This window comes from Humulus lupulus, chromosome 1, assembly GCF_963169125.1.
Source record: "Humulus lupulus chromosome 1, drHumLupu1.1, whole genome shotgun sequence".
NCBI classification, from domain to species: Eukaryota; Viridiplantae; Streptophyta; class Magnoliopsida; order Rosales; family Cannabaceae; genus Humulus; species Humulus lupulus.
In genome coordinates this window covers 68,229,021-68,241,665 of record NC_084793.1, presented here as the reverse complement: position 1 = coordinate 68,241,665, position 12,645 = coordinate 68,229,021, and the positions used below count along the sequence as shown (strand labels likewise).

General features: G+C 38.7%; 1 protein-coding gene and 1 non-coding gene across 2 annotated transcripts; one reads left to right on the top strand and one right to left on the bottom strand.

Moving 5' to 3' along the window:
* Window positions 1-3,977: 3,977 nt before the first annotated feature.
* LOC133816233 (uncharacterized) lies at window positions 3,978-5,039 on the bottom strand. The gene is made up of 3 exons (XM_062248840.1): window positions 4,862-5,039; window positions 4,490-4,708; window positions 3,978-4,330 (listed from the first exon to the last, which is right to left on the bottom strand). Exons 1-3 carry the CDS (start codon window positions 5,037-5,039, stop codon window positions 3,978-3,980), a joined length of 750 nt encoding a protein of 249 aa, XP_062104824.1.
* Window positions 5,040-5,782: 743 nt separating this feature from the next.
* LOC133813327 (small nucleolar RNA R71) lies at window positions 5,783-5,888 on the top strand. Its single transcript, XR_009884351.1, has one exon. It is a non-coding gene; the product is annotated as a small nucleolar RNA R71 (small nucleolar RNA).
* Window positions 5,889-12,645: the final 6,757 nt, after the last annotated feature.

Genomic DNA, 12,645 nt, shown 5'->3' with positions numbered 1-12,645 from the left:
CCATGGCCCCATGACAATAAAAAAAAAATTCACTCTTGTTTTTAAGCAAAATTCGACAGCACCTCCCCTTAAATTTCTTACTTCCCACATATGAAGAACACCCTAGAAATAGGCAAATCACAATACCAACTTAAAGACCACAATATATACTAGCAATTTGTCCCAAAATTCCAATAAAATCTCTTTTCTATCAATCACCAAACTAATTCAATCATAGAACTTGAAGAACGTAGAAAATTGTAGACTTAGTTACATTTGATGTTGTTGATATTGCCCACAATGTTCAAATAATCCTTTTTTCTTTGATGCCACATATAAAGCTATCTAGGGTTTTGATTAGAAGAAGGAATGGAAGGAAATATCAATCTATGAAGGTTTGGGTTTAGATTTATGGTTGATTTATAGAGGATGAAGATGGAAGAATGGGAGAAAATTTGAAAAAAAATTGGGTTTGAAGGAGAAAATGTTTGGAATGTGGGTTGTGTTTTAAGAAAAAAATGAGTTTATACTAAGTTGCACCTCTTGTTTTCGATTTTCTAATTGCAGGCACCGCGACTCAGCTATAGCAAGTTGCAGCCGCCTCATTTTTTCCCAACAAAGATTGTCTCTGACTTCCAAGCATGCCGCGACTCATAAGAGCAAGTCACGGCCCCTCTACCCATTTATAATCCGTGCTCTCTGACTTTTGCAAGGGTTGCGACTTCTAAGGGAAAGTCGCTACCCTAATTCCTACAAAAACTCCAAATTTTTCCTATGATTGTGCAAATCCCAGGAGTCGTGACTCAACTTAAGAAAGTCTCAAGTGGGCCCCCAAAGCGATTTTTTTCTCAGCCATTAGTCATTTTTCACGATTTTCACGATTCCTAAATACAACCTACTTTAAAACTAAATAAAAATGAATCTTTACAACTCCAAAACAAATTTTAAATGAAATTGTTCGACTGAAAAAATTAAAACAAAAGAAAAAATAAATTATAGGAATGCCGCCTACATCATTGTCGTTAATGTCATTAGCCGGACGTTGCCTTCCCACTTAAATGGGACTAAGTATCACCACAGACTTGACTTGATCCACCTAACCATCTACGTAATGCTTCAACCGTTGACCGTTCATCTTAAAATGCCATGTCCATTCACGGTGAACTTGTACTGCACCATACAGGAACACTGTGACCACTGTGAATGGTTCCGACCACCTCGACTTTAGCTTGCTCGAAAACAACTTCAACCGTAAATTAAAAAACAACACCTTGTCTCCTTGTTGAAAGTCCTTGCGAATAATTCATTTGTCATGAAAAGCCTTTGTCTTATCCTTATATATCTTCGCATTCTCATAAGCCTCATTGTGGAATTCGTCTAACTCATTTAATTCCATGAGTCTATTATGTCCAGCCATAAATAAATCTGCATTTAACTTTTTGACAGCCCAATATGCCCAATGCTCTAATTCCACCAACAAATGACATGTTTTTCCTGAATACCAACCGATAGGGTGACATCCCTGTTGGAGTTTTAAATGTTGTCCAATAAGCCCAAAGTGAATCATCGAGCCTCTTTGACCAATCTTTCCTTGACGTATTAACAGTCTTTTCGAGGATGCTTTTGATTTCTTGGCTTGATACTTCCGCTTTCCCATTAGCTTTAGGATGGTAGGCCAAAGTAGTACGATGATGAACTCCATACCGAGCACAAAGAACAGTGAAGCTCCTTTTACAAAAATTACTCCCTTCATCACTAATGATTGCTCGGGGAGTTCCAAACGGGGTGAAAATGTGTTTGTGAAGAAAATTTAAAACAACCTTTCCATCATTAGTAGGAGTTGTTGCTGCCTCTGCCCATTTAGACACATAGTCCACAGCCAACAATGTACCTATTGTTGAAGGATGATGGAAAAGGTCCCATGAAGTTGATTCCCCACACACCGAATAATTCCACTTCTAGAACTCCAGTCATAGGAATTTGATCCCTTCTAGATATATTTCTGGTCCGTTGAACAGCGATCACATCTTTTTACAAATAAATTGGCATCCTTGAACAAGGTAGGCCTATAAAACCCCGAATGCAATATTGTTGTCATTGTTCTGTTTGCCCCAAAATGACCACCACACTAAAGAGTATGACAGTGAGTTAAAATGGAGTTCATCTCTTCTATGCGCACGCATCTACGAATCAGTTGGTCTGCATAATGCCGATAAAGGATGGGTTCCTCCCAATAATAGTATTTAACCTCTGAATAATTTTTTTTAATTGTTGTCTTGACATGTCTAGAGGTGCAACATTGGCCACTAAAAAGTTTACATAATCAGCAAACCATCCAGTTCATTATCACTCACAGTAAATAGTTGTTCATCTGAAAAGTCATCATCAATCTTCATTTCTCTCTCACTATGCCCTTCCGCAGTTTCTAATCTTGATAAGTGATCCACCACTAAGTTCTCAGTCCATTTTTTATCCTGAATCCATATCAAATTCTTGCAACAGTAAGACCCATTGAATAAGGCGTGGCTTGGCATCTTTCTTGGTCATGAGATATTTAATAGTCAAATGGTCGATGTAGACTATTACCTTATTGCCAACTAGATATGGTCGAAACTTGTCAAAAGCAAACACAATAGCAAGAAGTTCCATTTATGTAGTTGCATAATTTAGTTGAGCATCATTCAAGGTTCAACTAGCATAATAAATTATGTGGAATACCTTGTCAACTCACTGCCCAAGCACTGCCCCCACTGTATAATCACTCGCATCACACATAAGCTCAAAAGGGAATCCCAATTCGGTGATACCACAATCGGTGAAGTGATCAATTTCTCTTTCAAGGTGTTGAATGCTCTCAAGCAGTCATCATCAAAGTTGAAGGTCACCCCATTCATAAATAGTGTAGATAAAGGCTTCAAGATCTTAGAGAAGTCCTTAATAAATCTTCTATAAAACCTAGCATGACCCAAAATACTTTGAACACTTTTTATAGAAACCGGTGGCAGTAGGTTCTCTATAGTGGAGATCTTTGCACGGTCTACCTCAATGCCCTTTCTGGATATTTTATAGCCTAACACAATCCCTTCAGTTACCATGAAATGACATTTCTCCCTATTCAAGACCAAATTCGACTCTTCACCTCTCCTCAACACCATCTCCAAATTTTTTAGACATCCATCAAATGAAGAACCAAATATTGAAAAATCATCCATAAAAATCACTATCCTTTTCCACCATGTCAAAGAATATAGATATCATACAGCGTTGAAACGTGGCTAGAGAGTTACATAATCCAAACGGCATTCTCCGGAAGGCAAATGTACTGTAGGGACAAGTAAATGTAGTTTTCTCTTGGTCTTCGGGAGCTATCGGAATTTGGTGATAACCAGAGTACCCATCTAAAAATCAGTAGTAAGGATGGCCCGCTAATCTATCCAACATCTGGTCCACAAAAGGCAAAGGAAAAGGATCTTTCCTTGTTGCCTTATAAAGCTTTTGGTAGTCGATGCATATTCTCCACCTTGTCACAGTACGAGTTGGAATGAGCTCATTGTTATCATTCTTGACCACCATCATTCCTCCCTTCTTAGGAACCACTTGAATCGGAATAACCCATGCACTGTCTGAAATTGGGTATATTACTCCCATGTCCAACCACTTCATGATTTCCTTTCTTAACACCTCCTTCATTGAAGGATTCAACCTCCTCTAAGCATTGATACTTGGCTTGTTGTCATCTTCTATTAAAATACGATGCATAATAGTTGAAGGGCTTATACCCTTTATATTAGCTAGCTCCATCCAATGGCTAACTTATGAGCCCTTAATACTCTGAGTAATTTCTCTTCTTCCATAGTAGATAAAGAAGCAGAAATAATGATAGGAAACACCTCTTTCTCACCCAAATAAGAGTAGCGGAGGTGCTCAGGTAGAGACTTCATCTCTAGAGTTGGTGGCTTCTCTATGGATGGAAGTGATCGCTCAAGCCCTTGACCCAATTATTCATACTTTCTCTTGTGAATCTGCCCAGCTGCGTTCAACCATTTCACATACTCAATGGCCTCAGTGCCATCACATTCTTCTAGGCTCGATATCAGACTCAACTCAAGAGGATCTTTTGTAGGCTTCCCCTTTGAACATTCTTCATCTAAAACATTCACACTACAACAACTGTCACTTGCCCGAGGATAAGTCAAAGCCTTGAACACATTGAAGACTACCTCCTCACCTTGAATCATTAACGCCAACTCCCTCTTCTGTACATCTATCAATGCTTGTCCAGTGGCTAAAAGTGGCCTCCTTAAGATAACAGGAACATCCTCATCTTCCTCCATGTCAAGTACTATAAAATCTGCAAGGAAGATAAATTTGTCCACCTTCACAAGAACATCTTCAATAATACCTCAAGGATGCTTGACTGATTTGTCTGCCAATTGAAGTCTGACTGTGGTGGGGTAAGCTTCTCCTAGTCCCAGTCTTCGAAATACAGAGAGCGGCATTAGATTAATACTTGCACCCAAATAACATAATGCTCTTTCACACTGAAAATTATCAATGGTGCAAGGTATTGTAAAGCTCCCTAGATCCCTTAACTTCTGAGGAAGCTTTCGCTGTAATATGGCAATGCAATCTTCAATCAAGGTTATTGTCTCATAATCTTCCACTTTCCTCTTCTTAGACAGTATATCTTTCATGAACTTTACATAACTAGGCATTTGTTCTAGAGCCCCTGCAAACAATATGTTGATGTGAAGTTTCTTGAATACCTCAAGAAATTTAGAAAATTGCTTGTCAAGATTCACCTTTCGAAACCTTTGAGGATATGGTATTTTTGGGGTAGGCTCCACTGTTATAGGCTTGTCTTTCCCTTTCTTCTAAAGACCTTCAGGTACCTTCTCTTGCTCTGAAGTAACTACCTTTTGATCCTGTGGCTTCTCCACTTTCTCTTGAATTGTAGGCCCTTCATACTTAGTACCACTCCTCAATGTAACCGCTTGACATTGCTCTTTAGGATTTACCTCATTGGAGCTTGGTGAATTCTCTTGAGCCCAGTTAGACATTAATTTTTCCAATTGACCAATTTGTGTCCCCAAACTCCTTATCAAAGACCTTGTTTCAATCATAAATTGGTTCAATGTGTCTCACTATACTTATGGTGGGTTCACTTGAGGATGCAGTGGTGGGTGTTGTGGCAATGTTTGGCGAGGATCATAATATGATCAAAAATTTAGCCCATATGTTGCTTGATGGGGTGGATATTGAGGTTTATTTTGTGGGTATGGTGGTTGTGCTCCTTGATTATTTTTCCAAGACATGATAGAATGGTTTCTCCAAGCTGGAGTATAAGACATGGAATACAGGTTGTTTGATGGTCTTGGAAAATTCCCCATACCATGTGCCTACTCTAAAGGCATATTGTTGACATCAGCAGAGCATGTGGCAGCAGTGGGACATTGTTCATAAGGATGAGGACCTCCACACACATCTCACAGAAAAAATTATTTTGCAGCTACATAGCCTGAGCGCATATATTATTTTGTTGTAGTTGTTTTGTTAACGACGCCACTTGTGCAGTAAGCAATCGGATCAACCTCAAGAATTCCAGGTACCTTCTTATTTTCACATTCAGTTTTCCATTGGTAATTGTTCATGGCCATTTCTTATAAATGATTATGAGCCTCATTGGAATTTTTACTCATAAAGGGTCCTCCCAGTGCTGCATCTATAATAGTCCTTGTATTCCACCCCCCCCCCCCCCCCCCCAAAACCTTTATAAAAAGTGTGCACCAGCATCCATTTCTCAATACCATGATGTGGGCACTTTCAAAGTAATTCCTTAAACCTTTCCCAAGCATCATACAGTGATTATCCATCCATCTGATGGAAGTTATTAATTTCTCCTTGATAACGGGCGGACTTAGCAGGAGGAAAATATTTGGCAAGAAACTTTTGGGCAAGGTCCTCCCATGTGGTAATCGAGTTGGCTTGCAATGATATCAACCATCTCTTAGCTCTATCCCTTAAAGAGAATGGGAATAGTTTCAACCTGACTGCATCATTACTCACCCCATTCATCTTGAATGTAGCACATAATTCCAAGAAGTTGGTGATGTGTAGGTTATGATCTTCATTAGGCAACCCCCCAAATTGCACACAATTCTGAACCATCTAAATAATAGAGGGCTTTATCTCAAAAGTGTTCACCTCTACAGTAGGCGGACGAATGCATAAATGTATCCATGTAACAGTCGAGAGTACATAGTTTCTTAATAGTGGATCAACTTCAGCGGCACCAGCAGCATTAGTTACCCCAATATTCGGCATTTGAGCCATTCTCTCTAACCGTTTCTGCCTTCTATTTCTCTTATAGGTCTTTTCAATTTCAGGACCAACAGGTACTAGTGGCTCCAATCCTTGACGTCTCATATACTAATTAACCTTGCAATTAAGAAACAAGTAGAGAAATACGTCAGAAAAACTATTAAAGAAAAGCCAAAATAGAACAAGAATCAATTATTTTTTATATTGATTAAATGGTCCCCGACAAATGCGCCAAAAACTTGATAAAGAAAATATAATACGCAAGTATATGCAACTAATTCAAGTAATATAGATAATAAATAAGAATTGTTCCCACAAAGACTATCAATCAAGTACCAATAACCAATTCTAACTTTCTATTTAGCCGTTGAAAATAAAGCGATTTTTAACCTAAAATTGAAATAAACTATGCAATTATAAAGATTGATTCAATAATTAAAAGCCTAGGGTATTAACTTCATCAACTTTTCAGCCTGTTAATCTTACTAATCAGTGCATATAATTCTTAAATTTCTATCATAATAGCGGGTTAACTAAAACAATCCTAATTCTTTTTCAAGATAAAAAGATCTCAACCTATATGAAAACTTTCTACATATTTGTAATAAGTTTTAACATATAGCAGGCATGAAGCATAGAAACCATAAACGCTACACAAACCCTATAGGTACTATCGTCCTATATGCAATTTGTGTCTATATGATTGTAGAATATTCAACTCCCCCCTCTCGGATCTCGAATCAAAATCATAAATCATGTAAATAGTGATGAATTATCCACACGCATTAAGCACAAATCATTTAGATAAAGGATAGAAGAAGAAGAAATCATATAAACTTTATAGAAAATTAACAAATATCCAAGTGACTACATTAAACCCTAGAACAGATGTTTAGTTCACATCAAACATGACTAAAATAATAAAACAATTATTTAGAAACATAAAATTAAAAATACCAAAATCTAAGAGAAAATTGAAGAAAAATAGATCAATAATGTCCAACAACTGCTAATCCCGTCATCCACGAACTCTTTTTACAAATGACCTAAAAAAATTGTACTTAAACACATTTTTTCAAATTTTAGTGAGGCGAGTCGCAACCCGTGTCCTTTTCTGAGAATTTCTATCTCCTCTGGATGTTCAGGCACTGTGACTTGATAGACCAAGTCGCGACTTGCCTATCCTTAATCCCCTTCACCTATTCGCCTTTGTCTTCATGCAAGTTGCAACTTGTAAGGGCAAGTCGCGACTCCTTGTTCCAAATTTCTTGATTTCACTTTTTTTCATCTTCGTTTCGCACCAGAGTCGTCCAAATATTCCCGGCTCTCCTGAATTCACACAAAATGGCCAAAGACTCCCAATATACCCATTTTCATCATCAAATCCACTCATTCCTCGCCATTCGCAAATTCATAGCACATGCATAATATCGTACAAAACTCATTCCTCTCCATTCGCAAATTCATAGCAAAAACCTGAAAACAAAACAAACACAAGCATAATATCGTACAAAACTCACAATTTGACTCGAAACTAAGACTAAAACACACTTTAAAACTACTATAAACTAGACTTATCATTTTTCCACTGTCCACGGGTATGGTGATTTTTCCCCGTACAGGTTCCTTCTCCTTGTGCTTGGGAAAGGGCATGCTTGACTTCCCTTACAGCAGGTCGTTCAGCACCTCCTGCATGTTCTCCAATGTGACTTCTAGCCTTTGATGCTTTACATGCAACTGGCATATCTTATCCTTATAAAAGCGAGTTCTAGAGCTGGAGCTCCCGAAGTGCACCCATGGACTCTTGTCGGGCCTACGCGTAGATGGACCTGGATCTTGGTGATCGGAGCGTGGTGCAATCGATGGTCGAGGAGGAGGGTGCATACCCAGGCCATCCACAGGTGTGAAAAATGGTTCAGGATGTCCTTCGTTAGGTTGGAAAGCCGGGGATGATGCCTCCTTCTTCTCTCCAAGGGCTGGATGTTCCTCAGACATATCTTTATCCTCCATTGGTGGAGGGTCTCTTCTGGAGGCTCTTAGTTGGTCTCCGTCAAGGTGGGTCTCAACATCCTGAGATCCCCTTAGGCATTTTGAACACCTTGGCATTTCTTCTTGTCATGATTGATGGAAAAAAAACGACTTGATACTTGTCCTTCCTACAAACGGTGCCAAACTGTTGCCGGTTCAAAGTCAACGAACTTAGGTTGGAAAACTTAAGTGAATGGGTAAAAAACTTGTAAACTTAGGTGAACTAAAAAAAAACTTAGATAAAAGTTGCAGAAAAACAATGGAAGAAAACTTTTGTATTTCTCTTAGAATGATATGGTGTTACAAAAATTTCCCAACCCCTTTCTCAGGTGAGGGAAGGTCCTATTTATAAGTGAGCACTATTGGCTCCAAATACATGGTGGTCCAAAAAGGACAGGAGGACTCATCTACAGGTTGTCGGCACTTGCGGAGCAGGTGGTAGTGGTGCTGGAGGAGTGGTGGTCAGTCCTAGTACGTGTCAGGGGTCTATAAAAGTACTCATGCCAAGGTGCCATGTCGTACCTCCACTACTTGCTGCGTACGAACCTCATAGGCGTGCTGGGGGAGTCCTTACTATGTACCATTCTTTTACTGCCACTAATTGTCTAGTGTAGACGTTTCCCCTATACTCGAACTCCCCTCGATTGGGACGTACACTTCGTACCTACACATGTACCACGTACTTGGTAGACGCTCTCACCTTGCCTAGCTACGCTTATGCCTCAAGCCTCTTTGTATTCTACTAAGTGCCAAGCCCACTTGTTTCCATAGTAGGGATACACAAATAAGGTGTGTCCCGTTGGTGACACTTACCCTAGAAAATAGGGCAGGGCCTCATCAACAAGGTGCAAGCTCCAAAAATGCTAGGGATGCAACGACTTCATAAGATGGTCCGTGAAGGCAAGACAAGAGGGGCCTCTCGGAAATTTTTGGTGTCTAACCATGCCATGAGGGACTCGATGCAAGGTCGTGTGTCCAGGTGTGAATCAGGTGCGCATGACCATGTTGCGATGGGGTCGATGCAAGGCCCTGAGAGCAGATGCAAAGTGAGTGCCTCGTAGGAGCCTTGGCATGAGGCTCATTTCTGTCGTGAGGCGTTACTTGGGCGTGAGGCCCCCTGCTGGCGCAAGGCTCGCTTCGATCGCGAGGTTCCATCTCGGCATAAGGCATCACCTGGGCAGGAGGCTCCCTGCTGGCGTGAGGCTCGCTTCGGTCGCGAGATGCCTTCTCGGTGCGAGCCATGCTCTTGGCGCAAGGTATCTTCCTGGGCTTGAGTTGAAACTTGGGAACAAGGTATCACGCGAGGCGTCTAATGGGTGCACGATGGCTGTCCCGTGAGGCGCCTGCTTTGGCGTGAGATGCAGGTCTCGCGAGGCATCTCACTATGCGCAAGATGTGGGTCTTCTAGGGGGTCTAGTTTTATGACAAAGTACCCAAAGTTGGAAGAGGCGATAGTCATAATTTTTGACCTTGTGGGGTGTTGGTGACGAGGAGCCAATTTGGAGCGCATGTCGAATTTTTTCCGTGAGCCCGACGAAGTGACTAAGCGACCCTTAGCCATTTATTTCAACAAAAGATAGGACCTTTTTTCCTTGAATTTTTTTTTTCATCTACAGCTGGGGCCACTGCTACTCCCTCCTTAGACACTATGTGGCCCAAGAATCCCACCTTCTCTAACCAAAATTCGCACATCTTAAACTTCACGTACAACCGGTGCTCTTGAAGCCTCTTTAGTGTCAATCTCAAGTGCTCTTCATGTTCCGCCTTAGACTTGGAGTAGATTAAAATGTCATCAATAAAAATGACCACAAATTTGTCCAGAAAGTTGACTCAGTTCATCAAATCCATGAAAGCTACTGGAGCATTGGTAAGTCCAAAAGACAAATACCTTTTCTAGATGTAGAATACATGTAGATCAAATAGAAACTTAGCCTTCTAACCCACTATCTTCCATAGTACATCTTGTATAAAGAGAAGAAGAAAGGTGGATATCTATGCTATAAGATAGGATACACAAGAACGCACTTTTGAATCTCAACAAAAGAGAAAATGTTCTTCTCACAATTGAGAGAGAACAAAGTTCTCTATTTTTCTTTCTTGGCAAATAACGTGAAATGCATATGATGTATTCTCTTTTTTTTCTTGATGTTATATTCTATTAATATAATAATAGAAATAAGAGCTAGCCCTGATCTCATTGGGCCTTTGCGTGGACCACTATCCATTTGGACTATGGTTGGCGCCAATTATAGGGCTTTGGGCCTTGTGGTATTTTCTCTCTATAAAATGTTATTTGTTGGGCCTTTATCATATTATTTTATGTAGTACACAATTATACCACAAAATTAAATATGATTAAATTAATTTCATAAAATTAACCAGATAATTTTATTTTCCATTAAATATTATTTCATAAATAATTTTAATTATTGCATTTTAGTATCAAAATCTTGTCTCTGTGTTATCAAGCTAGTACAGGGACAGTATGGACCCGTAGTTCTAAGCTCCAATAATTTAGTTAACTTCACTTACTCTTAGTTCCATTAATTAATTTATTATCTATAAATTATTCCACTAGAAATTCCTAGTTGAACTCTCAAAACTACAATCTTATATTATTAGAAGCTATAACTATAAAGTCGTCTGTTGATTTAGTAATTGCATGAGTTATGACCCTCAGCTAGTTGTTCATAATTAATGCTAGGTCTTAATGTCCACTAACCTCTCTAATTATTTTTTTATCAATTAGTTCCATTGATCCTCTAATGAACAATATTCTATAAATTTAATTACAAAATGAAATTTATGTTCTCTAACCGAAATTGAGCATTCTATGTTCTAGCCCCAAATAAACACTAAACGGAACAACTAATTTGATTTTATTTAAGTAAGGAGCAGATTCAATATTTGTGAAGTATGTTCCCAGCCACTTGTAGTTCTATGACTCTAATATATCATAAATTCGGTCGTAGGAATATTGAACCTTTCCCGATAAGTCAAAAGTCATAAAAGCACAAACGGGAGTTCATTACTCACTTCAGGATTGAGGTCAAGTCTCAAATGACCATCGATTGATGAAAGTTAAACTCCAATATTTTAACAAAGATTATTAGAAGTTCTTTCTTTCATCGTGTCCCATTCCAATACAATCTATATTGTATATGGTACATCTATCTCTTTGTGTCGCTACACTTAACAGCCTGGATAAATTGCTCTGTCTTAAATAGAAGATAGATCGTACTCATAATATTTATGAAATAAAGTTCCCACTTTATTTATTGATTACAAAAAAATATTATATTATTATCTTTAATTAAATCATCTTGTATATATATCATTATACATATACTTAATTCAAGACCACATCAATAATTTTGGATCTTCATGATAAATGACATGTATAATTAAATAAAAATACGAGTGCAAAAAATTAACTTTATTTAATTAACAGTAATTGTTCATACAGAAATACGCTTTAATGGCACAAATCGCAACATGAAGTCCCTCATATAGTATTCTTCCAGAAAAGTAGCTTTTTTCGATACACATATTTTCTTTTCTGTTGGACTATAGAAGTAATCTCCTCTAGTGCCTCTAGGGTATCCAACAAATAAACATACTTCAGATCTAGGTTCCAACTTCTCAGTCTTAGCTTTTAGCACATGTATTGTTTTGTGACATGTCCACAATTATGAGGGTTTCTTAGCTACAGACTTAGATGGAACTAGGTTTAAGATGTATGCAACAGTTTGTAAGGCATATCCCCAAAATGATAGGGGCAACGATGAGTAACTGAGCATTGATCTCATCATGTCCAACAAAGTCCTATTCCTCATTTCTGCAACACCATTTTGTTGTGAAGTATCTAGTGCAGTGGTTGTGAAATAATTCCATGCTCTATCAAGAAATCTTAGAATTCCTTGTCAAGGTATTCCCTGCCTCGATCTGATCGTAGTACTTTAAGGATTTTTCCTATCTAATTTTAAGCTTCGGCTCGGAATTCTTTGAACTTTTCAAAAGTTTCTGGTTTCCTTTGCATCAGGTATATGTACCCGTATCTTGAGTAGTCATCAATGAAGGTCACATAATACTCATAACCACCTCGAGCTTGTACATTCATTGGACCGCAAACGTGTACGTGAATTAACTCGAGAGGTTCTTTGGCTCTAACACCATTAGAGGAGAAAGGTATTTTGGTCATTTTCCTTTCTAAACAAGATTCGTAAACCGGTAGAGTTCCGGCTTTTAACTCACTTAGAGGCCCATTCTTAAATAGTCTTTGAATCCTATCTAAGTTAATATGATCTAGTCTTAGGT